This window comes from Corylus avellana, chromosome 6 (assembly GCF_965113065.1).
Source record: "Corylus avellana chromosome 6, dhCorAvel1.hap1.2, whole genome shotgun sequence".
Lineage (NCBI taxonomy): Eukaryota > Viridiplantae > Streptophyta > Magnoliopsida > Fagales > Betulaceae > Corylus > Corylus avellana.
The window spans coordinates 20,531,481-20,556,557 of NC_142495.1; the positions used below are offsets into that span (position 1 = coordinate 20,531,481).

General features: G+C 34.7%; 2 protein-coding genes across 2 annotated transcripts; one reads left to right on the top strand and one right to left on the bottom strand.

Annotated features, from left to right (window-relative positions):
* LOC132187302 (uncharacterized) lies at window positions 1-15,759 on the top strand. The gene is made up of 9 exons (XM_059601575.2): window positions 1-175; window positions 3,955-4,149; window positions 5,470-5,549; window positions 11,574-11,633; window positions 12,014-12,250; window positions 12,321-12,383; window positions 15,152-15,220; window positions 15,433-15,478; window positions 15,571-15,759. The coding sequence occupies exons 1-9, from the start codon at window positions 166-168 to the stop codon at window positions 15,639-15,641; spliced, it is 831 nt and encodes a 276-aa protein (XP_059457558.2). The 5' UTR covers window positions 1-165; the 3' UTR covers window positions 15,642-15,759.
* A 1,636-nt stretch (window positions 15,760-17,395) lies between these two features.
* On the bottom strand, window positions 17,396-23,247 carry LOC132186906 (aspartate-glutamate racemase family). Its single transcript, XM_088517754.1, has 2 exons — window positions 22,014-23,247; window positions 17,396-18,053 (listed from the first exon to the last, which is right to left on the bottom strand). Exons 1-2 carry the CDS (start codon window positions 22,713-22,715, stop codon window positions 17,772-17,774), a joined length of 984 nt encoding a protein of 327 aa, XP_088373880.1. The 5' UTR covers window positions 22,716-23,247; the 3' UTR covers window positions 17,396-17,771.
* Between the last annotated feature and the right edge of the window lie 1,830 nt (window positions 23,248-25,077).

Consider the following 25,077-nt stretch of genomic DNA (forward strand, 5'->3'; position numbering starts at 1 on the left):
TGGCAAATTCAATTGGCAGCTTGGGGGTTAACGGCCGGGTGTCCCTCTGCTCAGATTTTCACTGAGCTTTCATTATATATGGCGTTTGAGAGAGCTCAAGTTGGCTTCTAATTTCTCGACACTTTGAACCCTTTTCTCGAAGTCTCCTAAGCCTCAAAGATTCCGATGGCTTCCTGTGAGTTTCTCTCTCTCTCTCAAATCCCAAATGACAATAGTTTTACTTGTATAATTGGTTTCGCTTGGTATATCTGACTATTCATTTCATCATCTTTTCATTTGGGAACGTGGGTATTTGATAAAACCAACCTTTTGTTATATTTGAAAGATTCGGTTGCTGGGTTTCTGGGTTTTGTTAATTTATTGAAATTATTGGCAGTGGAACTCAAAGTTGGATAGCCATGCACAAGTAAGCTTGTATCAAATGTTGTTGTACTGTCGCTGTGGACCCAGATTCTTAAATTAAATTCTTGTAGGTCCTTTGGTTTGAATTGTTTATCCTGAACTTTGGTTGATTATGGTCATCACCCTCTTAAATTTCTAATCTTTTTCTTCTAGTTTTTGTTAAGAATTATAGAATGAGGGGATTGAATTTATTTATTTTTTGTGGTTGGGGTGGACGATTTGCATAAATAGAATGCATGAAGGTCTACCGCATGATTTAGTGAATGATACCAATGTGATTTTACTTCGTGTACCTGTAGTGTAAGTGCAGAATCTCTTTTCTTGGTTTGAGCTCCAAATAAGTGCAGAATCTCTTTTCTTGGTTTGAGCTCCAAATTTGTTGTAAAATCTTTTCCACGTTTGGAAACTGTACTGAAGAGGTAGAGTGGCATAGGGTTAGAGTAATCAAGGGATAAATAGAATTCAGTACAATGAAGGACAAACGTTGATATAGGTTTCTTTGATATCTAAGTCTGGATTAGCAAGTCATCTTTAGTTGTTGAAATTGAGATAGATACTGGGGAGAAAACAAACAAACAAAGAAGGAGAACAGTAGAAAAGAACAGTATGATCACATACTTAGAGTGAAGTTGAAGTGACATATTAATTATCAAATATTCACTAATTCCAAAAGAGATTCAACCACATAGAATTTATTACTTGTGTAACAAGTAATAAACAACCACATAGAATTTTGATATTTTAATTACTTATCAAAATGACAAATCTATTACTTGTGTAACAGTTAATTTGCCTGTAAACAACCTGATGTAGACCGTTTTAAGTGTAACGATCCTTAAATGACTATATATACATACACACAGTTAAAGCTCAAAAGTCTTTGTCTTGTAATTGCTTGATATTGTTGTGGTGCATGATTGAATCATAACAAATATGTGGTATGTGGCTCACAGTCCATGTTTTGGCTTTAAATCCCATTGTATATGTGTAGATAGAGATACTACTATGACTACTTACATTGAATGCTCCACTTGTAATTTTTTTCCTACGGTTTATAAGGGCGGTACAGGATTGGGAACTAGAAGCATTGTACTGTGTGAAAATCTATAGTGATTGGTTGCATAGGATGGTATGATCTGTTTTAAAGAGGTGGAAGTTTGAGGTTAAAGCTTACTATCAAGTATTTGAGGTATTTGGGTTGGGGGAATTTGGCATTAGCTTCCCTTGCAAAAGCCTTTGGCACGCAAAAGTATCACATAAAGTGGCCTTTCTCTATTGGTGACTGACTTTGGTGAAAATCCTAAACGTGGATGATCTTACAAAGTGTGGAAAGACTATATTAGATTGGTGCTACCTCTGTATAGTTAATGGGGCAGACAAGGGACCATCTATTTCAACATTGCTCGATAGGTAGGGAATTTGGCCCCTCGTTTGGACTGCGGTTTATGCTTAAGATCTCTGTGGAGATGCTGGCATGTTGCAAAGGATGCTGTAGTAGTGTGATTTTGAATGTGGTTTCCTTATTCCTTCTGTGGTGCATCTGAAGAGAAAGAAATGCTTGAACTTTTTAGACAAGGTTTACTTTTTTGCGACTATGTTGGAGCTCGAGTTCCTATGATCACTTTTCACTTTGCTGGTGGCATCTAGTTGTTTCTCTTTTCTTCTAATCTGCAACTTTTGGACTTGTTTAACTTTAGGAGTTAATTTTGCTTTTCTTTTTATATTACAAGTGTTTCTCTTATATACCCACCCGGTAGTAATGTTGCCTCTTCTTCCCTTTCTTAATAAACTCATTTATCTAATACAAAAACAGTGTCATCTCTAGTGAAAAGCTCAACTCTGGTGAGAGTGAGGTGCATGTCCAATAATACCATTACATTGAGAAGTGTAATGAATAAAGGGTTAACTTATCTTCAACTTCAAATTTTGCATCTACATTGGTATATCAGTTTACTTCTTGTTGCCATTGACAGATGAGTCAAACTTGTCACATTCTACATGTTGCACGACTTGGAAACATTAAATTTCAGAAATCTTTTTGTTTTTGTTTTTCCTTCTTCCTAGTCTGTCCACTCAATGTTGGCCAATTCATGTTGGTGATGCATGCTGTATGGTGTAGTTCCCGGTGTGGCTTAACCTTCAATCTCAATTTCCTTAAAGCTTTCTGAGATCCTTTTATGGATCCATTCTTCTCACATTGCTAGTGTACAACTCCAACATCTATCACCAACAGATATGCTCATCCTACAAGACTAACCCTTCTTTTCCTTTATGATATAATGCTTATCAATTGCTTCATAGCTTCAACATTTCAGCAAACAACGTTTGCTTCATCCATATTGTCCAGTATGGGATCATCATCCATATCAATCACTTCATTTCGAAGTGCAGATTGTCTTGCACTTGTGCAGATACAAAGTACAAAACAATGTCTAATTTTCTTTGTTAGCTTGATATGATGTGGGATTATTATATATTCAACTCCAAAATGAAGTGCTATCATAGGCAGTGAATCGTTTTAAGCATGAGTAAGAATCTTTAATACAGGATTTCAAATGGAGTTACTGTTGAGAATGTTGAATAACTTCAATCATGGTATGCTAATGAATTATGGGATGGGTAAGGAATTGATAAAGGAGGCTATTGAAAAAGAACCATAGTTTTATAAGATTTGTTCAAAGCATGGTTTTAGCATTTAAAATTGCCAGGAAATGTTTAGAGAGGAGAAAAGAATGACAGACCATAGAACCTTAATGACAATGAATTGTAGCCGTCAAATCAAAATACTTTAAATGGAATAGTGGCATAAAACTAGTGTTAGTTGTAACTTGATACAGTAGTGAGAGTAGTAATCATTCAAGTTACTTGCCTCAATATTTATTACGTAGCTTGAACATTTCCTCCTTTGAATATAAGTGCTGTTAATAATCGACTCTAACATAATCCAAAAGCTACCATAGGCACTTTCTGCCGGACCAAAAATGCTACTTCTTCTGCTTTGGACTCAGCCCTAAATTTAGCAGTCATTTATTTCTGCCACTAGTTTGTAGCGACAGCTTGACTTGTCCTATAGTGGAAGCAGTAACAATCCTCAGTAGCCTAGTCTATATCCTGTTGTATACACTTAAGTTATGATCATTGCAACTTAGTGGTATAGAGTGAAGAACTGCCCTCCAATTTGCAATAGGGTGGAATTTGTGTCCAACTTCACAATAAAGTCATCTATTAAATTTATAGAGCATGGGACCATCTCATGACCTTTTTTTTACTTAGTTAAATGTCCATTTTGTTTACTTAAACATTTACATTTATTGATTGATCATTATAGTCCTTGCATAGAAACCTCTGGACCATTGCCATGTCTTGTGGCTTTGTTTGTTTAACTTTTGCATTATACTTATTCTTGCTAGAATGTGGATAAATGTGTACATCACTTGCAAGTTATATCATTCTCAAGTATGCATGAATAAACGTGCGAAGAATGCTTAAAAAATAAGGAAATTCTTTTTAGATATTGTACTCTATTTAGTTGTGATGTGGTTCTTATTTCAGGTAGCTTGGGAACATCAAATATTAGAATTTCAAACTTGGACTTTGGTAGAGCAAGAATTGGTATTCTAAAAAAGTTTCGCATAAGAACTTGGGCAGGACAGAGAACACAACAATTTGCAGGGTTAACATTACGAGTTTCACGACAGTCAGAGAAAGCACAAACTGTACATGTTAGTCCATCTTTAGAAACCAAGTGTAAGTATTCTTTGTTAATTAATTTGCTTGTCTTTCTCAGTTAATCCTCCAGTTTGCACCATATTGTATATGCAAGTATATCCACAGATAAAGACATGCTTATCTATAGCCATTACATTTTTGATACAATCCAAAGTTTGACATCCATAACAGTTACAATTCTTTTGGATCATTTCCCATCCATAAATGTCTTTGCACAAACTATATATATATATATATTACATTTTTTTTATTAGGTACTTTAAATTCATTAAAAGTGCAAAGGGGCGCAAACGAAGTACATAAGAAAAACCCCCAAAGTATAGAAAAAAAGAACAAGACTCCAAAATCTCAGAGAAATTAGAAGTAGGCAAGCTATTAAATGCTACTATCCATCTATATATATACATTACCACATCAAGATTCCTGCTGTTTGGTAACTGCAACTAATTTTTTGTCACCTTGTTTGGTATACAAGTTAACTACCTAGACTTGTGTGAGAAGTCTTGCTAACTAAAATTTGCAACCATTATTTTTATTGCGATAGATAAAACTTTTTTTCCTTTTTTTTTTTTTTTAACTGGCCCCCAGGGGAGGAGAAAGAGGACAGTCATACAAGTGACTTACGTTTTATGAGGCATGTTCTCTAGTAAAGTGTGCTACCCTTAGAGTTCCCTATATACAAAACTTTTTAAGGTAGGTATGTAAGTCATCATTGAACTTGCATCTTTTGATCCTGCCAGTAGCTTGCCACTTGTTAGTAGTAGCACACTGGGTCTGATTTTACATGTTGCTGTTCCTGCACTCTTGCTGATCTAATCTTTTTTGACTCTTCCAAAAGTTCGAATCTTGTTTTCAGAAAGAATTCAGCCAAAATGCTAATATGCTACTCTGGTGTTTTAGCTCATTTCTGGGATATATAAGAAGTTTGAATTGATTTTATGAGACATTCAAGAATCTTTGGAAGATGGCAATTCAAAGTCTAGTTCATAGCCACGGATTGCTGTAGAATTAATGTGGTGATATTACGTTATGTTTCATGCACACTTCTTATGACTTAAATACTCATAATGCACAACCCAGAAAAAAAATCATTTTGTGCACATTCTCACTCTGTCACTCCATAGATTATGGTGTGACACTCCTAAAACCCCTCTTGTTAATTACTTAAATTAAATGGCCTGTGAACTTGTTTTAGTTCTTTTTCTTTCTATTTCATTATAAATAACATATTGTGGTTTTTTTCCATATTGCATATTAAAATAAGAATAAAAATGTGTTTCCATAACTGTATGCGTAGTCTAGCTTATGTTAAACAAGCATTTATTGTTGATGCAACAGCTGCTGGAACTGTTGAGAATGGTTCTGAAGAGGCTGAATTTTCTGGTTTGAGAAGCCAGCTCATTCCTAATTCATATGAAGTAAGTAGTTTGGTCTTAATTGTTAGTTTATTGTATGTGATTATTAATACTTCATGTCTTCGTAGTCTTGCTGGCAATACTTATCCAGAAAATAAAAGAATATTGCTAGCGCTGGTAGAGCCAGATCTCTGAAGCTTACAGGGTTTCCAAATTCATGAATACATTCATACATATTCTTCAGATATTGCTAAGGTTTTGGTAAATTCTGCTCTATGAAGTAATATATATTTGCGGTGCTGTATCTTCTTATGTTTCAAACAATTAAACTAAGTCAAAACAAAAACTCTCTTTCTGTTCCTTTTTTTTTTTTTTTTTTTTTTTTTTTTCTTTAGGAAGGGTTTTGAAGTGCCAATACATCATTGTGCCTGGTGAACATTTCACTTTTCTATGTTCCAAACAAATTCATTCAATGAAACAATCATCTTCTTTTGTATATGTATGTTTGTAGTAGGGATGGGCAAAGGGTAGAGTTGGGTCTCCCTTTAAAATATAAAATCAATTTCTAGGAGATTTACTACAACTCACCAACACTTACATTGTAGGTTTTATATTCAGCAAGTGGAATACCTTCTTTGTCACTGCACGCGAGAAAATTTGGCGCTTGTATGTTGTATGTCAGAACCCATATACTCTTTTAATTCTTCAAGTTAAAAATGTAGTCTTTAATTATATAGAACTTGACATAATATGATATAATTGTTGTATATAACTCAGCAATTACAATTTTTAACAGATCCGTGTGTATATTGGAGAGTGAGTTATTTATGGATCTGTTCACTATAGTGGATTTTTTTATACATGGGTCTTCATAATTGGGGGAAGGGTGATTAAAGGGTTTGAATTCAAACGAGGTGCAAGTAATTGGTTTGTATGGAGGTGCAGGTAATTGGTTTGTTATGTTAATGACATAAAGGGAGGACACTCTAATAGAGAGAAAGGAAATGGGAGGGGTTCAAATTGTTCTTTAGGAAACTCAAAATAGTGTAATGGAATGTAAGAGGGCTGAATATGAAGGAGAAAAGGTTGAGGATTAGGAATCTTCTCAGATGTTGGAAAAGCAGACATTGTTTGTTTACAAGAGACAAAATTGGAGTATATTTCTAGGGAGGTGATTCATAGTTTATGGGGATGCCAACATGTGGACGAGATATATTTGGGGTCGAGTGGGGCATTAGGTGAGCATTTGGCAATGCGGGACAGGCAAGTGGTGGAGAATATTGAGGACTGTGTGGGAAATATCTCAGTAGCGTGCTCCTTTAGAAGTGTTATTGATAATGTTGAATGGGCTTTTGCGGGTGTGTATAAGTGTATTTGTCCAAATGATTATGTTGAAAGGAGGTATCTTTAGGAAGAATTGGTTGGCATGATGACTTTGTGGGAGTTGTTGTGGTGTATTGGAGATAATTTTAATGTTCGTTTTCTGTGTGAAAAATTGGGTGAGTCAAGATAATTAGCAGCCATATTGGAGTTTTCGGAATTTATATTTGATCAGGGACTCATGGACATCCACTTGTTGGTGGGAATTTTACTTGGTTGAATAAGGATGAGTTGCAGTTATGGTCTAGAATTGATAGGTTTCTCTTATGTCCAGAATGGGAGGAGCGTTTTCTTGATGTTTCTCAAAGGAGACTCCTTAAAATCCCCTTGGATCATTTTCCGTTGATGTTGGATTGTAGGTGGGAGTATGTATTTTAAATTTGAAAATATGTGGTTAAAAGTAGAGGGCTATGTGGAGCAGGTGGTTGTCTAATAGTTTTCAAGAATCTTCTAGTTATGTATATATCTTTACTTATCAAAAAAAAAGAATCTTCTAGTTATGTACTGGCATGTAAGTTGAAAGCCTTGAGGTCAGACTTAAAGAAATGGAATGAGGAGGTGCTTGGTAATGTAGGGAAGAAAAAGAAAGATCTTATGCATGGTATCAGGGAGCTGGATTTTATTGCAGAGGGACGACCTTTAACTAAGGAAGGAATATATTTCTAAGGAATTAGAGAGATTTATTCTTTTTGAAGAAGTGAGTTGGAAGAAAAAGTCAAGGGCCCTATGGTTAAGAGAGGGGGATAAAAACACTAAATTTTTCCATTGGGTGGCCAATTATAATTGAAGAAATAACTCGGTGGATTCTTTAGTTATCAATGGGTCTACATCTTCAGATTCTACAGAAATAAGTGAGCCTATAATGCAATTCTATAGAAATAAGTGAGCCTATAATGCAATTCTACAAGATGTTCCTCTTTGCCTCATGTGGTGCATTTGGAACGAGAGAAATGCTAGATGTTTCGAGGACTCGTTTAGGAACATTGAGGACCTTATCCACTTCTTCTTGTACACCCTTTTCACTTGGACAGCTGGCTGGATAGCGCCCTTAGCGATTAGCTTCCCTGATTATCTTTTTATGTTCTCTTCTTCTTTTTCTTCTTCTTAGTCGCTGTCTTGTATACTTCCTGTGTACTAGGGTTGCGTCCTTCTGCGCTTTTGATTTATAAATCTTTACTTATCAAAAAAAAATTTAGTTTTTGACCAAAATAGGATAGCCTTTCATTTCTTTCCATCAATGCGAATGAGAGAGATTGGTTGGAATGGGAGTTTGAGATGAATTAGGTATGAGAAGTGGTAAGGGATTTGAATGGCTATAAGGCTCCAGGTCCTAATGACTTTTGGAAAAGTGTTGGGAGATTATGTAAGAGGAAATTATGGCAGTATTTAAGTAGCTTCATAGTCGAAGGAAGTTTGAGAAGAGTTGTAATGCAACTTTTGTCTCCCTTATCCCCAAAAAGGCTAGTGCTATGGACATTATGGATTTCCGTCCCATTAGCTTAGTGGGTGGTGTATATAAAATTATGTCCAAGGTTGGGAAAGATTATTTACAATTCCCAAAATGCATTCATTAGATGTAGGCAAATTTTGGATGCAATTCTAGTGGCTAATGAATGTTTGGATAGTCAAATTAGATTTGGAGAACCTGAAGTGTTATGTAAATTGGACTTGGAGAAGGTGTATGATGATCATGTTAAGTGGGAGTCTTTCTTGTTTTTGTTCAAAATATGTGGATCTGGGGAGAAATTGAGGGATTGGATAGCACGTTCTATTTTATGGTGCAGTTTTCCATTTTTATTAATTGTTGACCATCTGGATTCCTTAGTAGTTATCGTGGATTGAGACAAGGGATCCTTTATCACCACCATTATTTGTTGTTGTTATGGAGGTGCTGAGTAGGATGATGACTATTACATTGGATAACAAACTTTTGTCTGGTTTTTTGGAGGGGTCAAGGAATAATGAAGAGTTGTTAGTGTCCTGTTTATTGTTTGTAGATAATACTTTGATTTTCTGTGAGGCTAATTCTAAACAATTTCGACATTTGCGATGTCTTTTCTTATGTTTTGAAGCGGTGACGAGGTTGAAGATTAATTTGGCGAAATATAGTTTCTGTTGGCAATGTGGGAGATGTAGATGGTTTGGCCTGTATTCTTTCCTCTAGAGTTTCTTTTTTGCCAATGACGTACTTGGGTTTGCCTTTGGTTGCTTCTTACAAGGTTATATCTATTTGGAATGACATAATTGAAAAGATGGAACGTCTGTTGGTTGGATGGAAAAGGTTTTATTTATGTGAGGTAGATTGACTTTGATGAAAAGAACTCTTTCCAATTTGCCTACTTACTATGTCTCTTTCCCTATTCCAGTGGGTGTGGCTAATAGGCTTGAAAAACTTGAGAAACTTTTTATGGGGGAAAATTGGTGGTGTGTTTAAGTTCCATGTAGTGAACTGGTCGAAAATTTGTACTTCTTTGAAATCAAGTGGCTTGGGGGTTAGAAACATGATTCAGTTTAATCTAGCCCTATTGGGTAAATGGTTATGGCATTATGCTACGGAGAGGGAGACTTGGTGGAAATTAGTCATTAAAACTCAATATGATAATTTAAGGGGAGGTTGGTATTGAGGTAATAGAGCCATGTTGAATGGGAGTGGAAATATATAAGGAGGGGTTGAGAAACTTTTTCAAAATTTGTTAGATATGATGAGGTGGGTGATGGGTCAAAGGTTAGTTTTTGGCATGATGTGTGATGTGGGGAACAACCATTGAAGCTATCTTATCCAGAATTGTTTAGTATTGCACACTATAAGCGTGGATGGTGGATATCATATGTAGTTCCGAAATGGAAGTATTTAGTGGGATATAATTTTTACCAGACCTGTACAGAATTGAGAGGTAGAGTTGGTATTCTCTTTCTTGGAGATGTTATATTCGCTCTAAGTAAGGCAAGGAGACGTGGATAGTATATATTGGATCCCTTCCAAAAGGCACAAGTTTTAAGTGAAGTCGTATCATATGTTAGCCATACCAACGGGTTTCCCATTTCCTTGGAAAAGGATTGGGAGAGTTAAGACTCCTTCAAGAGTGGTGTTCTTTGACCAGCGACATTAGGAAAGATATTGATGTTGGTTAATCTGAGGAAGCGAACCAACATTGTGGTGGATTGGTGTTGCATGTGCAAGCGAAGTAGGGAATTCATCGATCACCTTCTTCCTCATTGTGAAGTAGCAAGAGATTTATGGAGCTCGCACTTTAAGTTGTGTAGTGTTGTTTGGGTTATGCCTAGAAGAGTGAGAGAGTTGGTGAGTTGTGAAGGTTTGGAGGGGCGTCATAACATTTTGGAAGTTTGGAGATTGGCTTTTTTATGTTTAATGTGGTGTATTTGGAGAGAGTGGAATGTACGAAGCTTTGAAGATAAAGTGATTTCAGTAGTAGAGCTGAAAAGATTAGGGTTAAGTGCTTCTTTAATATGTGTGGTAAGGCTTTTTATCAAATGGATACCTTGGTTTGCAAAAGTGGTGTAGATGGTACATGTCTTAACTCTAAATACCAAGATGGTACTTGCATCCATCTTGCTTCTAATAGTTTAACAGAGAGACACATCAAACCAATCAGCAACTGCCACGTGTCCCATATGCTTCATTAATATTATTTAAAAATTTTAAAAACCCAAGGGTTAGCTCAAGTGGTAAGGGTCTTGATCTTAGTAGCATTTCCATCAGGTATAAGATTCGAATCCCTTTGGGTGCAAATAATTCCTTGATGCTAGCCTGTCGGCGAAGTCTGAGTATTACCCTATCTGTGTGGAAGGAGTGTTTTGCACGAGTTTAAGATTCACCTGACATGAATGGGTATACAAAGTGGCCCCACTTTGAACAGGTTCCTCATCATAAAAATAAATAATAATAATAAAATTGTGTGGGGGTGGCTCATTTCCAGCCAGGGGTTGTTCGACCACCCCCAATTTTTTAAATTTATTTATCATTTTATAACTTAAATAATATTAATGAGGCATGTGGGACACTTGGTAGTTTTTTATTGGTTTGACGTGTATATCCGTTAAAATATTGGACGGAAGTACCGTCTTGGTATTTAGGTTCAAGACATGTACCATCTACACCCCTTTCTGAAATCAAAATGTCTATTTGATAAAGAGCCTTACCGCATGTACTAAAAAAGTAAATAACCCAAAAGATTATATTCAACTCCATTTACACATGGATAGTAACACATAATGGTTTGGGTTTTTATTTTTTATTTTTTTATTTTTTTATTTTTTTTATCTTAGTTTTTCTGATTTTTTGAACTGTTGTTCTTCTTTTTGGGGTTCTCTTATATACTTCTTGTGTACTAGCTCCTCTGCACTTTTCTAATGAAATTATATTATTTATTAGAAACAATTAATAATTTGTTGTCATCCACGTATTATTGATTTTCAGCAACATTTCTCTTTCTATTGTAATTTGAGATTATCTAAACACCAAGTAATTCCGAAGTCCATAAATTCCCTTCTGCCAGCAGTAATGATTTCCATTTTTAATTTATGCTACAGTTTACCTCACATTTGTTTACATTACCGGAATTAGAAATTTTTTTGTCATAACATTTCTTTGCTAACACAGAAATGCAGTCGCACAGATATGTCTTTATACATGCGTGCACATATGCTCCTTTCAAAAAACTTAGTCCCATATATCTTATTTTTCAGGTGGAATCTCTGCTCACAACATTATGTGATACAACTTCAGTCGTGGAGTTTGAATTAAAGGTAAGCATTTTGAAGTGTAAATTCTTAACTCTAGGGGGTTAGCTCAAGTGGTAAGGGTCTTGGTCTTGGTCTTGGTCTTGATGGCATTCCTATCAGGTCTAAAGTTCAAATGACCTTGAGTGCAAACAATTCTTTGGGGCTAGCCTACCAATGAAGCCGGAGTATTACCCTATCAGTGTAGAGGGGCGTTTTGCACAGATTCGAGGTTTACCTGACAGGGGTGGGTACGTGAAGTAGCCATCCCATGGAGGGGTTCCTCGTTTTAACACAAGCATGATTTCAATTTTCAATTTTTCTTATTCTAGGATGAGGGATCTTCTCTTAATTCTAAATCTGCTGCTTTCTAATATTTCCTCTTATTATTTTCTTCATATTGTTAGCTTGGTGAATTTCACTTACATGTCATGAGGGACTTGACTGGGAAAGTTAAACCTGCACCTCCCCCAAGTCCTGCTCCTGTTAGTGCAATTGCAACTGCTGAAGCTCCTGCTACTGCAAATGGATCTGTTTCTACACTATCTTTAGCTATCTCCAAGCCAGTACCTCCTTCAAGGGGGGTTCAGATATTTCTAGAAAAGGCTGCAGATGAAGGCTTGGTCATACTTAAATCTCCAAGGGTAACAATAAAAAATTGTAATACTTATATTCAGTAAATTTTGGGTACTAAAAGCATGAATGGTGGTGCAGGTGGGTTTTTTTAGGAGATGCAGAACCATAAAGGGAAAGCGTGCTCCACCTTCATGTAAAGAGGTACTGGTTTAAAAGGATTCTTGTTTAATTTCAAGGAAAATAATTCATTCAATCATTGATGGAGACTCACTGAAAGCGAGAAAAAAAAAATTCCTTGATTAATTATAGCCTTTGGAATTAGTCTTTTCCTTTCAATATAATGTTTATAATTTAGTTACGAAAAAAAACATAATGTTTATAATGTATTGTGCTAGGATTTTAAATATTTAGTTATCAGCTTCAATTCTTCATTTTTTATAGGTATGACTTACACACTCCATGGGATTTTAAACAATGGGCTAACTCACATATTTTATTTTTTATAACTTATCTAGCATTTTGATTCTCTTGAGAACAGGATTGAGTTACTTTGTACTCTTGTTGTAGTAGGCGTCATAGGACCAATGGGACAAATAGTATTTCCCAGGTGCTGTTAGACATAATTATAGATTTTAGGAGATTTAACTATTGTCAATAATCTTCTGTAACGTGTTGTGCTGGTTTCCAAATCAGATACTAATATGGGACAAGTTACCCCTTAATGTCAATGGGGGTTTACATTTTCTTTTCTTTTCTTTTCCTTTGATTTAGTTTTCAGGTTTTTTATAACATTACGATTTTTTTTTTTTTTTTTTTTTTGAAGGGGGGGGGGAGGGGGGGGGGGTGTTTCTAGTAACTTTAGGACTTACTTTTTTCAGTTTTCTTAGATCTATGATTTGTTATTTCTTTTTCATTTAAAGACTTCTAGTAATCTTAAGATTAGATTTGTTGCTCATATAAAAGCTTGTATCGAACCCAAAGAGGCCATCTAAAAAGAAATTCCTGCTTTCTTACTGTGGAGCATTTAGAGAGAAAAGAATCGACCTCTATTTGTGGATTGCAAGTTCAACGTACTTTCTTTAAAATTCTCTTTTTTGAGATCTCTCTTGGATTGGACTGTTCCTAACTTCTCCTTGTCGAATCTTGTAGATTTTCTTAATTTTTTATATTGTAGTAGCTTATAGGGTGATTATCTCTCTTGTATAATGTTCGTATACGAGGGCTTTGCCCTTTTCTGTCAACAAAATTATTATTCATAAAATAAAAAAAGCATGAATCTTACCTTATTTCATTGATTGAGATAATTTAGTGGATTTTAATAGAAAAAGATATTTCTTTTTTGTTTTTCTTGTGGGTTCAAAGATTCAAAAAAAAAAAGTGACGTATTATCTTTTTTTATCATTTCTGCTATTTTAGATGCTTTCTCCACACTAGTTTGCTTTGTTCTAGATACTCGGCTGTAGCCATTGTACCCGTCCATTTTAGCTAGTATGAGGCTGTTCTAACTCATTTTGTCTGGTAGGTTTGTAGGCTCAGTTAACACAAAAAATGTTGAATTTGTGCGAGATGTGACTTGAATGGATGTCTTTGCGATTGAAGTTCACAACCTTCAATTTATTTGTTATTGTGAACTTCAATTTATTTGTTATTTTTAATTATATAATACGTGCAATGAGCTAGAAATAAAGAATCAAAACTCATACTGGATAGACTAGCAATGGCCTACAAGGTAGATATACTTATTCAGTATAAAAGTTAAAAGGTTTCGTAATTATGTTTTAATATATTTATCAAAATTAGTTTATGCTCTCAAATCGGAAGTTGTATAACCTAAACGATCTAGTACTGGTACATTACTTTCTAGTATAAAAACCAAAACCATGACTGAAACAGCATTGATAACCATGATTAGAACTTCTTAAAGGCATTAATGACCTTGCTTGTCATGGTACTCAAACAGGACATAGGGGGGTATACATGGGCTTAGGGCTTGACTATTAATTAGCCAAAACATATAACATTCTGAAATCAATTCTCTCTCTGTTTTTTTGTTTTTTTGTTTTTTTTTTTTTTTGTTGGTTTTTCTTGTGCTTAACTATTTCTAAGATACCCTTGAGGTGTTTGAAACTTACAGTTGTTCTTATGAAACACATTTCTTTCCGGAGCGCATTCCTTTGGTTATGAAAGCTTTCCGTTTCTTTTGTTTTTAACTTTTTGTCTGTGTATGTGCTGTAGTTATCTTTGAAACTTTTTCATCCTTAACCAAAATTTAGAAGGAAAAAGCATTGTGAAACATAACTCACATCCCAAGAAGTTAATAAAAGAGAGATACTATAGGGTTTACTCCATGGCTCAGAAATTCGTCGTTGGGGTGTTTAGGCTGTTGCACATCTTTCCATGTTTGAATATGATTTCATTTCATGTAGGGCAGGCAATTTTTTACATGATCCTCAAACTTAACATGAACCTAACATGAAATTAGAGGGTTAAGGTTGAAGGATCTAACCTATTTAATTAAAGGAGTCGGGTTAGAGTTGACCTATATTCATGTTTCGACATGACTCGAACCCGACATGCAGCATTTAAGGGCTAGTAATTTTTTACATGACCCCCGAACCGAACACAAAATTAGCGTATTAGGGTTGAAAGGTCCAATTCATTTAATCAAATGGGTCAAGTTAGGGTTGACCTACACAGAATGTGACATATACTTCAACACGACGTGTACCCAATATGTGAAAACAAATTGCCACCCATAGTTTGAGGTATCCTGTTAGCCATTGATAATCAGCCCAAACACAATCACCTTCCTTCAGCCCATCACACTGAATGATGTCAAGTTGGTTCCCCCCTCCCCCTTCCCCCTTATGCAAGTTGATTTCTTTTATGCCATTAGAAATATTTAATGCACTTTTGCCATGGTGAGTTTATCATTCTCTACTAAAAGCATTCCCATTTTTACTCCGCAGAAACAAATGGTGAAAGAGGGCCAAGTGCTTTGCTACGTTGAACAGCTTGGTGGCGAGGTCCCAATTGAGGTTTGGATCTTGACTTGAAAGTACTTATTTGTGTCTGTATGTGCTTAATGAAAGGAGTAGGGTTTTTTTTTTTTTTTTTTTCTTTTTCTTTTTCCATTCCCAGCCACCTATTCTTTATCTTCCCTGTGGCTTTATGTCCAATATTTATTTGGCAAGTCCTTGCTAATTTATATGTTTCTACTTTTTTAACCTTTGTTTTTTTCCCCCTCTAGTCTGATGTAGCTGGGGAGGTCATCAAGATACTACGAGAGGATGGAGGTAGGTTTGGCATCTTTGGATGCCTTTTCATTGTTGGGCTTCTTGTGAATTTCACTTCATATGTGTTCTCATTGGTCTGCTTTGCTTCACAGATCCTGTTGGATATGATGATGCTCTCATTGCAATCCTTCCATCATTTCCTGGGATAAAGAAGCTTCAGTAGATGATTTGGTATAATTTTCTTTCTTTCATTCCATGCAACAACACTACAGCTACAATTTGCAGGCATTGTATGCCTTGAGTGCCAGTTTTAGTTGAAGATGATACATGGCTTTGCTTTTTTTGCCTTGCAATTCTCTGGGATCGAGATATATACATATGTAGTAATCCCAATAAACACAGAAGCTCTGGAAATTGTTAATAAATGGAACTCAAATAGATCTGTAAAAATCATAGCACATCAAAATTCTTTTTCGATTTAGACATTTTTAATTTTGCAAAGAAACCCAACTTGGTTTTCCTAAATTGGGAACTATGCTGGGATCTCCCAGATTCTCAATACATCAGTCAAAAGCATTTGCTTAGTTCCTTACAGTTGGGAGAGAAAGGTGCCAAAGCTGCATATGGAAACACAAGCTAAAGCCCACTATGTGTTTTGTTCATAATGCTGTGAAACTAATACAAAAAGGCTATGCAGGTGGCTGAATGATAAAGAGCTATTCTAGGCATCCATATTGAAAAGCTTTGCTAATGATGGATATATTTCACTAGCTCAGAAATCCCTAATGTCCTCGTCACGGCCTACATTATGTTAAAGTCAGTTGTCATGACCTGTGGAAATGCTGGTCACATTGCGCTATATTTCAAAAGGATTGGTTAAAGTTATGACTAGAGTTTCCTAAAGTCACTTAAAAGAGCTGGGTTTCATTCATAAGGAACTTGCCACCCATACAACATATATACAATCCATCCACCCTATGTAAAACTAACTTTATGAGGTGTCACGACTTGACCCCTCAAGACACTCAAGGGATCTCCCCTACAAAGAATCACAAAGCCCCACATCTAATCCACCCTCCTTGTTTCATCACTACCCTCATTCCTTTCAATGCCTTGCCTTCTCTCCCTTATACCCAAAAACACTTTTCTTTTCCGTGTTATCCCCTCCCCCTCTTTATACCAACAAGCTTTGGAGCCCATATATATATATACTGTTTTTGAAATGGAAGCTTCCTTTTAACATGTTTATGTCTTTAGAATGGGGTTTTCTAAAGAATTTAAATTTTACCTTATGTCCTAAGACTTTTGTGGTAATTCCTTTGTTTTCAGTTGTAAAAGGATACAACAGATATGGGAAAGGATTTCCAAGAATTACTTTAGAATCATGCATATATTTTTTATCAAAACAAATGATGTTTTGAAACAAACATTATCCTGACAAACATGTACTTGAGATAACTTGTAATCTGTTTGAATTGTACTACCATTGGTTGATAATAAGTGTTCTGTAGTTTTTGAATAATACTTTGTGGGTATCATTCCTTCCTAGATACAATTTGATTCATAAATGAACATAATGACTTTTGATGAAAAGTAAAGTACTTCCAAAATAACTTGAAAACTTCATTACTTGAAACATTATGTAATACATGAAGAAATCTCAAAAGTACATTTTTGGGTTATTTCCAAATTTCAGAGAGGGAGAACATGAGAGAGGTATTCTAATCTTTTTGAATTGTACTACCATTGGTTGATAAGAAGTGTTCTGTAGTTTTTGAGTAATACTTTGTGGGTATCATTCCTTCCTGGATACAATTTGATTCATAAATGAACATAATGACTTTTGATGAAAAGTAAAGTACTTTCAAAATAACTTGAAAACTTCATTACTTGAAACATTATGTAATACATGAAGAAATCTCAGAAGTACATTTTTGGGTTATTTCCAAATTTCAGAGAGGGAGAACATGAGAGAGGTATTCTAAAGGGTGAGAGGTATTCTCGTTCCAAAAGAGCCGAATACCCTTTATATTGAAAAATGTACCATACAAGTTCAAAATACAATTAGAACTTATTGGAGTAACTTATATAGCAAAGATCTCATCTGGTAGACTAGTACATAACCAATGTGAGACTTGACTAATGCATGCCTCTATAACCTTCATTGAACACAATTGAGTTCATAAAAATAAAATAATAGCACAGATGTTCCCCAGGCATGATAAAAAGGAAAATGAATCAAATTTTACATTACAAAACAATATTTTGTAGAAATTACAATGAAGAAACATCCTAACCAGAAAAAAAAAAAAAAAAAAAAAAAAAAAAAAAAAAATCACATTCTCAGTGTTCTCTATGTCCCCTTTTCAGCAGACTGCGCCCACTTAATAGTTGACCTGGCCAATGAGTCCATTGGATCAATACATTTTTTAAGAAGAGGATCATCCCGAGGCAAAAGATCCAGCATATCATCAGAGGCAAGGATTACAGAGTTCACTGCCCTTACTAAAAGAACCTGGAGAGCAATCCTCAACAGGTTGCGAGCTCCTTCCATGTCCTTTCTGTTTAAAGCTTCAATAGCAGGAATTACTGCATGTTCCATAGTTGCTGTATCTGGCAGCACCACCTCAAATCCCTACATATTTACATATACAGAAACAAAAAATGAACGATAATTACTCACATTTCTTATTGCACAGAAAATTAATAAGCCTGCTCTATATCTGTTCCAAACATCTTTTAGAATAGCTCCAAGAACTTCATATGGAATTTTTACCAGGAGACCCATTAAAGGAAGAATAATAATGAAATTGTAATGATGAAGTTACGTTCTAAGTAGAAAAAAAAAAATGAAGGAAAAATGCAGACATGTAAAATAAAGGTTAAAGCAAGTTCTTAAGCAGGATAAAAATAAAAACAGCAGGAAACAGATTGGTGAGGCTGCATTGACAAACAAGTCAGATCCTTCCATAAATTTAGTTTAATCATTTTTCATCTTTGCTTCTAATTGATGTAGTTAATAACTTCATCCCAACACTTTGATAATGTTCAACTGGAGCCTCTAGACACCACACTTTATGTAATACACTAAGGAAACTCCATCTTAGACTCCGTATATTTGTTGCAACTACTAGCACCTTAGAAGTTGAGAGGAAAAAAAACTATGAAACTTGTCACTATTACATTCACCTGCTGCCTGCCACTCATTTTGTATTATATAAATGCAAATGGCATCAATAAAATACAAACCAATTTTTACTTTTTATAACAAATCTTGCAAGGCATCATAAAAACCAAACCAATATTTTTTTTTAATAAAAAAAAAATCTCGCAAAATTGAAATGAAATGAATTTTTATTATAGAGGAAGAAAATTTAGAAAGTAGGAAGGCAAAGCAGTAAGCTGGCTTTACAAAATTTCGCAACATGCACAGGATGATGACTTTTTAAGCATCCTCACTTGCACCCACAACTTTAAGAAAAAATAAAAATGAGGGAGGTCGTTATTGTTGAAAGACATAAAGCTGATAGTTCAGTGAAACATAAAGCAATGGATGTTTATAGTGAAACATAAAGCTGATAGTTCAGTTGAAAGACACAATGCAAGATTAGTTGCAAAAGGCTTCACACAGACTTCTGGGATAGACTATGAGGAGGCATCTGCTCCAATGGTGACGATGAACTCTATCAGGGTCTTACTTTCGTTGGCAGAAAACTTAGATTGGCCACTTCAAAAGTTTGATGTAAAAAACGCATTTCAGACATAAAGGAAGAAGTCTACATGGAGATTCCTCCTGGATTTCAAGATTCTCCGGTCAATGACAAAGTGTGCAAACTGAAAAAAGGTATCATACACGTTAAAACAATCTCCTAGGGCATGGTTTGAAAGATTTGCTTGGGCTATGCATAAGTGTAACTACAAGCAGAGCCAAGTTGACCACACATTAATTGTTTATCACGTCTTTACAAGGGAAGGCGATTGCTTTAATTATTTATGTGAATGACATAATACTGACCAAGAATGATGATGAAGAAATACAAAAGGTAGGGAATTATCTAGCCCATTAGTTTGAAATCAAATAATTGGGAAGTCTAAAGTATTTCCTTCCCATCAAGGTAGCTAGATCGAGACATGAGATATTGATCTCTCAACGAAAATATGTCCTTGATCTGCTCAAGGAAACAAGGATGCTTGGATGCAAGGCAATTGACAATCTAGTAGAGCAAAACAAGAAGTTAGGGAAGAGTGATGAAAGTTCTCTAGCGTATAAAGGCAGGTATCAAAGATTACTTGGGAGATTAATATTTGTTGCACGCTCATCTAGATAATACATATGCGAACAATGTAGTGAGCCAATTTATGCCCTCACCTCGAGTATATCATATGGAAGCAGTTTACCGAATATTTCGATATTTGAAATCTTTACCGCGTAAAGGGTAGTTGTTTGCCAAATATGATTACCTGAAAAATAGAAGGTTATACAGACGTTGGTTGGGTGGGGTCAGTTACAGATTGAAGATCTACTTTGGGATATTGCATTTTCGTGGGAGGAAATCTAGTTACCTAGCATAATCAGAAACAATTAGTAGTTGCTAGATCTAGTGTGGAAGCTAATTTCAAGCCATGGCCCATGGGATATGTGAATTATTATGGTTAAAGATCCTACTGAAATAACTCAGATATGATTATAAGGATTCGATGAGATTATATTGCGACAATAAGGCTGCTGCCATTAACATTGCTCATAAATCCTATTCAACATGATTGAACTAAACACATTGAAATTGATAGACATTTTTTTGAGGAAAAATTGTGTGTGGTATGGATTTGTAATCTTTATGTGAAGACGGGGGAACAACTTGCGGATATTTTGACAAAGGAAGTGACCAACAGCAATCTTCATTCAGTATTGTGCAAGTTGGGTGTGCAAGACATCTTTGCCTCAGCTTGAGGGGGAGTGTTGAAGAAGGAAACTTTTGGTATGCATTTGTTTCCTATTATTACCTAATTTAGTTACATATGATTTCATTCCTATTATTGTAAGATGCAATAAATGTATTTCCATAATAAGTTGAAGAATTTTCGGATCCTCTGATGCATTGCACCACAGAAGACTGCTTGGATCCAGATATTTTCCCAAGGGGATATTGTGGCTCGACAGAGTAGACAATATATATAAAGAACTAGGAGAATGAAACATAATTTTTTTTTAAAAGTACAATAATAGTAATAATAATTAGGAAAGGGCATCGCCAGGCATGCAAGAAAATAAAAATAGCTAAAGTGCTAAGACTGAAAAAAAAAAAAAAACAAAAACAAAACAAAACAAAACAAAAACAAAAACAAAAACAAAAACAAAAAACAAAACAAAACAAAACAAAAACAAAAACAAAAATAACTAACTTAAAATTAAACTAAATTTAAAATAAAATAAATAAAAAATTGAAAAAAAAAAAAAAAAAAAAAAAAAAAGAAGAGAGATTCTTAAATAAGAAATTCTTATTTTGAACAAAGTAAGGTTCTTAAGGACTTGAACTTGATAAAATTCCAGTTCCTCCATTAACCAAACAAATTGTTCAAATGAACCAAAATCATCAAAGTTATCAGCAAATTGATAATAGGTCATGTCAAAATCCTAATAAACCATACTTTCAACGAGTTTCATGAAAAGAAAAAAGAAAAAAAAAAAAAAGTTGAGCTCAATTCAGCTATGAGACATACAATGAGCTTATCTCAGTTGAAAATGTAAAGTCCAATGCCCTCAATCCAAATTCTACTCACCTCTGCTCTTCATTTTTTTTTTTTCCCTCTATCTAATAAGTCCACAAACCAAATTCTGTTTATGATCCTGCTATTCTTTTCAGCAATTAAAGTTCACTATTATTGCTCTCCAACAGGCATCAGGATCAATCACAACAGATTAAAAATACTTAGCTATTACATTAAGTTTCAATGACAACATGCACCTTTTCTATATCTTATATTCTCCCTGAACTCTTTGATTAAGTCTTATATTGCACCATTTTGTAACCAAGGATAACAAGAAAGTGAAGTAGATATTTTTTTTACTGTAAAACAGCCATTGCAACTCTAAATGGTCAGATTATTTATATATTTTATTGCAGTCCATTCTATGGAGTTTCAAGCTCCATTTAGTAAAAGTCAACTTTCTATATCCGCCACTCAACAGAACCTGTCACAAGATTCCAAGTTCATATTTCCTATCATGTGTATCAACAATCAAATGGACCCCTACACAACTAGGAGAGATAGAATTCAACCATCATTTTATTGTTGAAGGCAAAAGCACATAACGATACATATCACTCCTAAAGGGGTTAAGCTTAAGCCTTTAGGTTTCATCTTTTACATATATAGAGAAGCAACAAGAAATACTTTCTTTTACCTTCTAGCCGTCATAAAATGTAACAGGTAAAACATTAAATACATTCGTTTACCTTCTAGGGATCATAAAATGTAAGGTAACTTTTACAACATAATGTTTAATTATCCTAATATGCAATAAAACATGCACTCACAAAATACAGCAGAGCAAGAAAAACAAAAGCAGACATGAGCCACAAAATGAATTTACCTCGTTCTGTAGCTTCTCCTGATAAAATCCTGATGCTAAGGTTGCATTAGTAGCAAGTACTCCAATCCGCAAATGACTCCCAGCTTCAAGTGGCTTCAACTTTGCTTCCTTGAGCTCCCTGGCAACAGACTCACCCATATGGAGGAAAGGAACAGAACATCCTTTAGAAACCTCACCATGCCATGAATGCGAAATATTACAAGGCATTACTATGCAACGAGCTCCTGAATTCTCTAGGAAAGCCCTTTTACTCCGCAAGTTCTCCACAATTGTGCTAGGGTCTGAATGAGTACATTCCCTTTTACTCCTGAGGGAAGGAAAAGAACTCTCATGTGATAAAAACTCCTTATATAACACAGAATCAGAGTGAAGTATAAAAGGAAGGGAACTTTCTCCATCTTTTGAACTCCATTTCACTAGTTTTCTCAAAAAATTCAGTGTAGAAACCACGGACACCCCTCCAATAATACCTACTGTATTCGCTTGACTCGGTAAAGAAACAGTAGAGTCACTGCTTTTTGAAGGTGCATTTGAACCAGGACCCTTCTTAGATTCAGCAGATTTACCACTTTCATCAGCGCGCAAGAGAATTGATGATGGAGGTACAGCTAGAGCTGGACTCAACCTTGTCTTATACAGGTTTCTGTTCATATCTACATAACCCATGACATGGGATGCATAATTCATAGTGTGGAAAGACATTGTGCCAAAATCAATAACAGAAGACCAATATATCTGCTTGATTTACTGAATTTTACTGTCAATGTACCACAACCTACAGAAAAACTCGCATTTCAGCTCATCACAACTAAAACCCGCTTCTGAAAAGTAATCACCTATCTCAATTTCCACCTTCCACAACTAAAAAATCCCAACTTTCATCCGGGTTTTCAAAACAATAAACCCAAGAAACAAAACCCACAACAAGATTATACCCCCCAAAGACACAACCTGGTCTAGCAAAGCAAATCCAACTACAAAAGCCAAAAGTCTCTAGTTCCCTATAATTCAAGAAACGAAAAGAAAAGGAGAACCGAAGTTAAAGATCAAAATCTGAAACGTACAAGGTAGATGGATAAAAGGGAAGCGAGTACAGTACGCAAATACAATCTCCAGGATTGGAGGATTTTCACGAGCAATCAATCATTCAGAAGATGGACCGCCATTCAGGGCAAGTGAGAGGAATCACGTGTTTTGTATGGTACCTCCCATCACTATCTCCTATCACATTCCCATTGTTTCATGTTCTGCCAACCTATCCGGGAAAAAAATAAATAAATAAGAGGCTATTTACTATTAGTATTCGCGGCTTTACTTCAACTCACAAAATAAATAAATAAATAAGGTTATCGAATTAGTATTCGCGGCTTTACTATTGGGGGTGAATGAGCACGCCCGTGCAAATTTTTATTTTTTATTTTTTTCTTTTTGCATTAAAATATTAAAAAAAAAAATTTCTTTCACCGCGTGCTGTTCTCTAAATCACGGCCCATTGAGAGTGAATGAAAAGAGCATGCGGTATCCTTGAAGTACAGTTAGTTCGGAGTAAGTTATCAAATTTTAAATACTCTCAATTTATCTTTTAGAACTTTTAATTCGATTTAATTGACCATTTCCCATTAATTCTTATCAGAAATATTTAAAAAGACCAAAATACTCTTCAAATGAAAAATGCCTCTTATTTTTAAATATTATTATTATTATTATTATTATTAATTTGAAATTCAAGATAAATTTGAAATTTTTTTTTAAACAAAAACAAAGTCAAATGGTATAAATGTTATTTTATCACTTTTAACATTTAAAATCTGACGAAATGCGGTTAATTGAATCAAATTAAAAGTTTATGAGTTAAATTGAGAGTTTTTAAAATTTGAAAAATCTTTTCAAAACACACAATAGTTCAAGGGTCTAAAATAAACTTTTCCCAATAAATAAATTTGACTTCTTAACTCCAATTTCTAGAGATTTCCATTTCACTCCTATTTAAAATCATCTAAAAATACTGACACAACATTATCGCATATTTATTAAAAGAGTTAGAAATAAAATAAAAATAAAAATTGAGAAGGCTAGTCTAGAGCCATTCTGTTGTTGGGGTGACTCATACGAGGCTCGCACACCTTTCTGTTGGGAGCCATATCTCGTAAGAGAGGTTGGAGCTTGTAAATTTATATTTACCAAAAAAAAAAAAAATGATTAATAATGCTATGTTATTATTTTTGACAAAAAAAAAAATTGAGGATTATGTTTCATTTGGAGAAAAGAAAGAAGCGTATTTGATAGTCTTTTTGTAGAGGGAAGATTCATAGGAATCTATAATAGAAAAATTATAGATATTTTAGGCATCCCGCATAATTTTAACTCTATTATTAATATTTTTATTTTTTTGCGACAGATCATAATAAATTAAACTAAAATACATGTCACATAAAACATATAGAAAGAATATCTGAATAATTTTTGAGAAAAATATGAGTCACTACCCAACTTTCTTTCTGTTTTTCAAAAAAGTCCTTCAATTTTTAAATTTTTCAATAATGGTCTTGAATTTTAATCCTTTTTCAATCGGGTCCTTTTATCAACGATGTGATGTGTCACGTGCTATATAGAGCTGAGGTGTTACAAAAAGAGGTGAATCATCCACCTACAAAGAGGACGGGTAGGACACCCCCCCTCATGATCATCATTTTTTTTTTTTTGAGATGTCCGCACAAAAGGGGAGAGGGGGATTCAAACTAGTAACTTTCACTTTATTAGGCGTGGTCCCTAGCCAATTGAGCTATCTCTTAGGGACTCCATGATCATCTTCTAGCAAAGGAGTTGTGGCTGCTATATGCGAGGGCGAGCTTCTAACGCAATTTTATTTTTATTTTTATTTTTTTTTATGCTTTGGAAATGCATCTCAGTTTTTAACTATTCAAAAACACTTTTTGAATCATTTTTTGTGGACCTAATAATTTTCAATTTTCACCATTTCACAAAAATTCTTCTCATTTTCCATCTTTACGAAACTCAAATTCCAAAATATTTTTCAAAAATTTTGTCAAACATAAGCCAAATT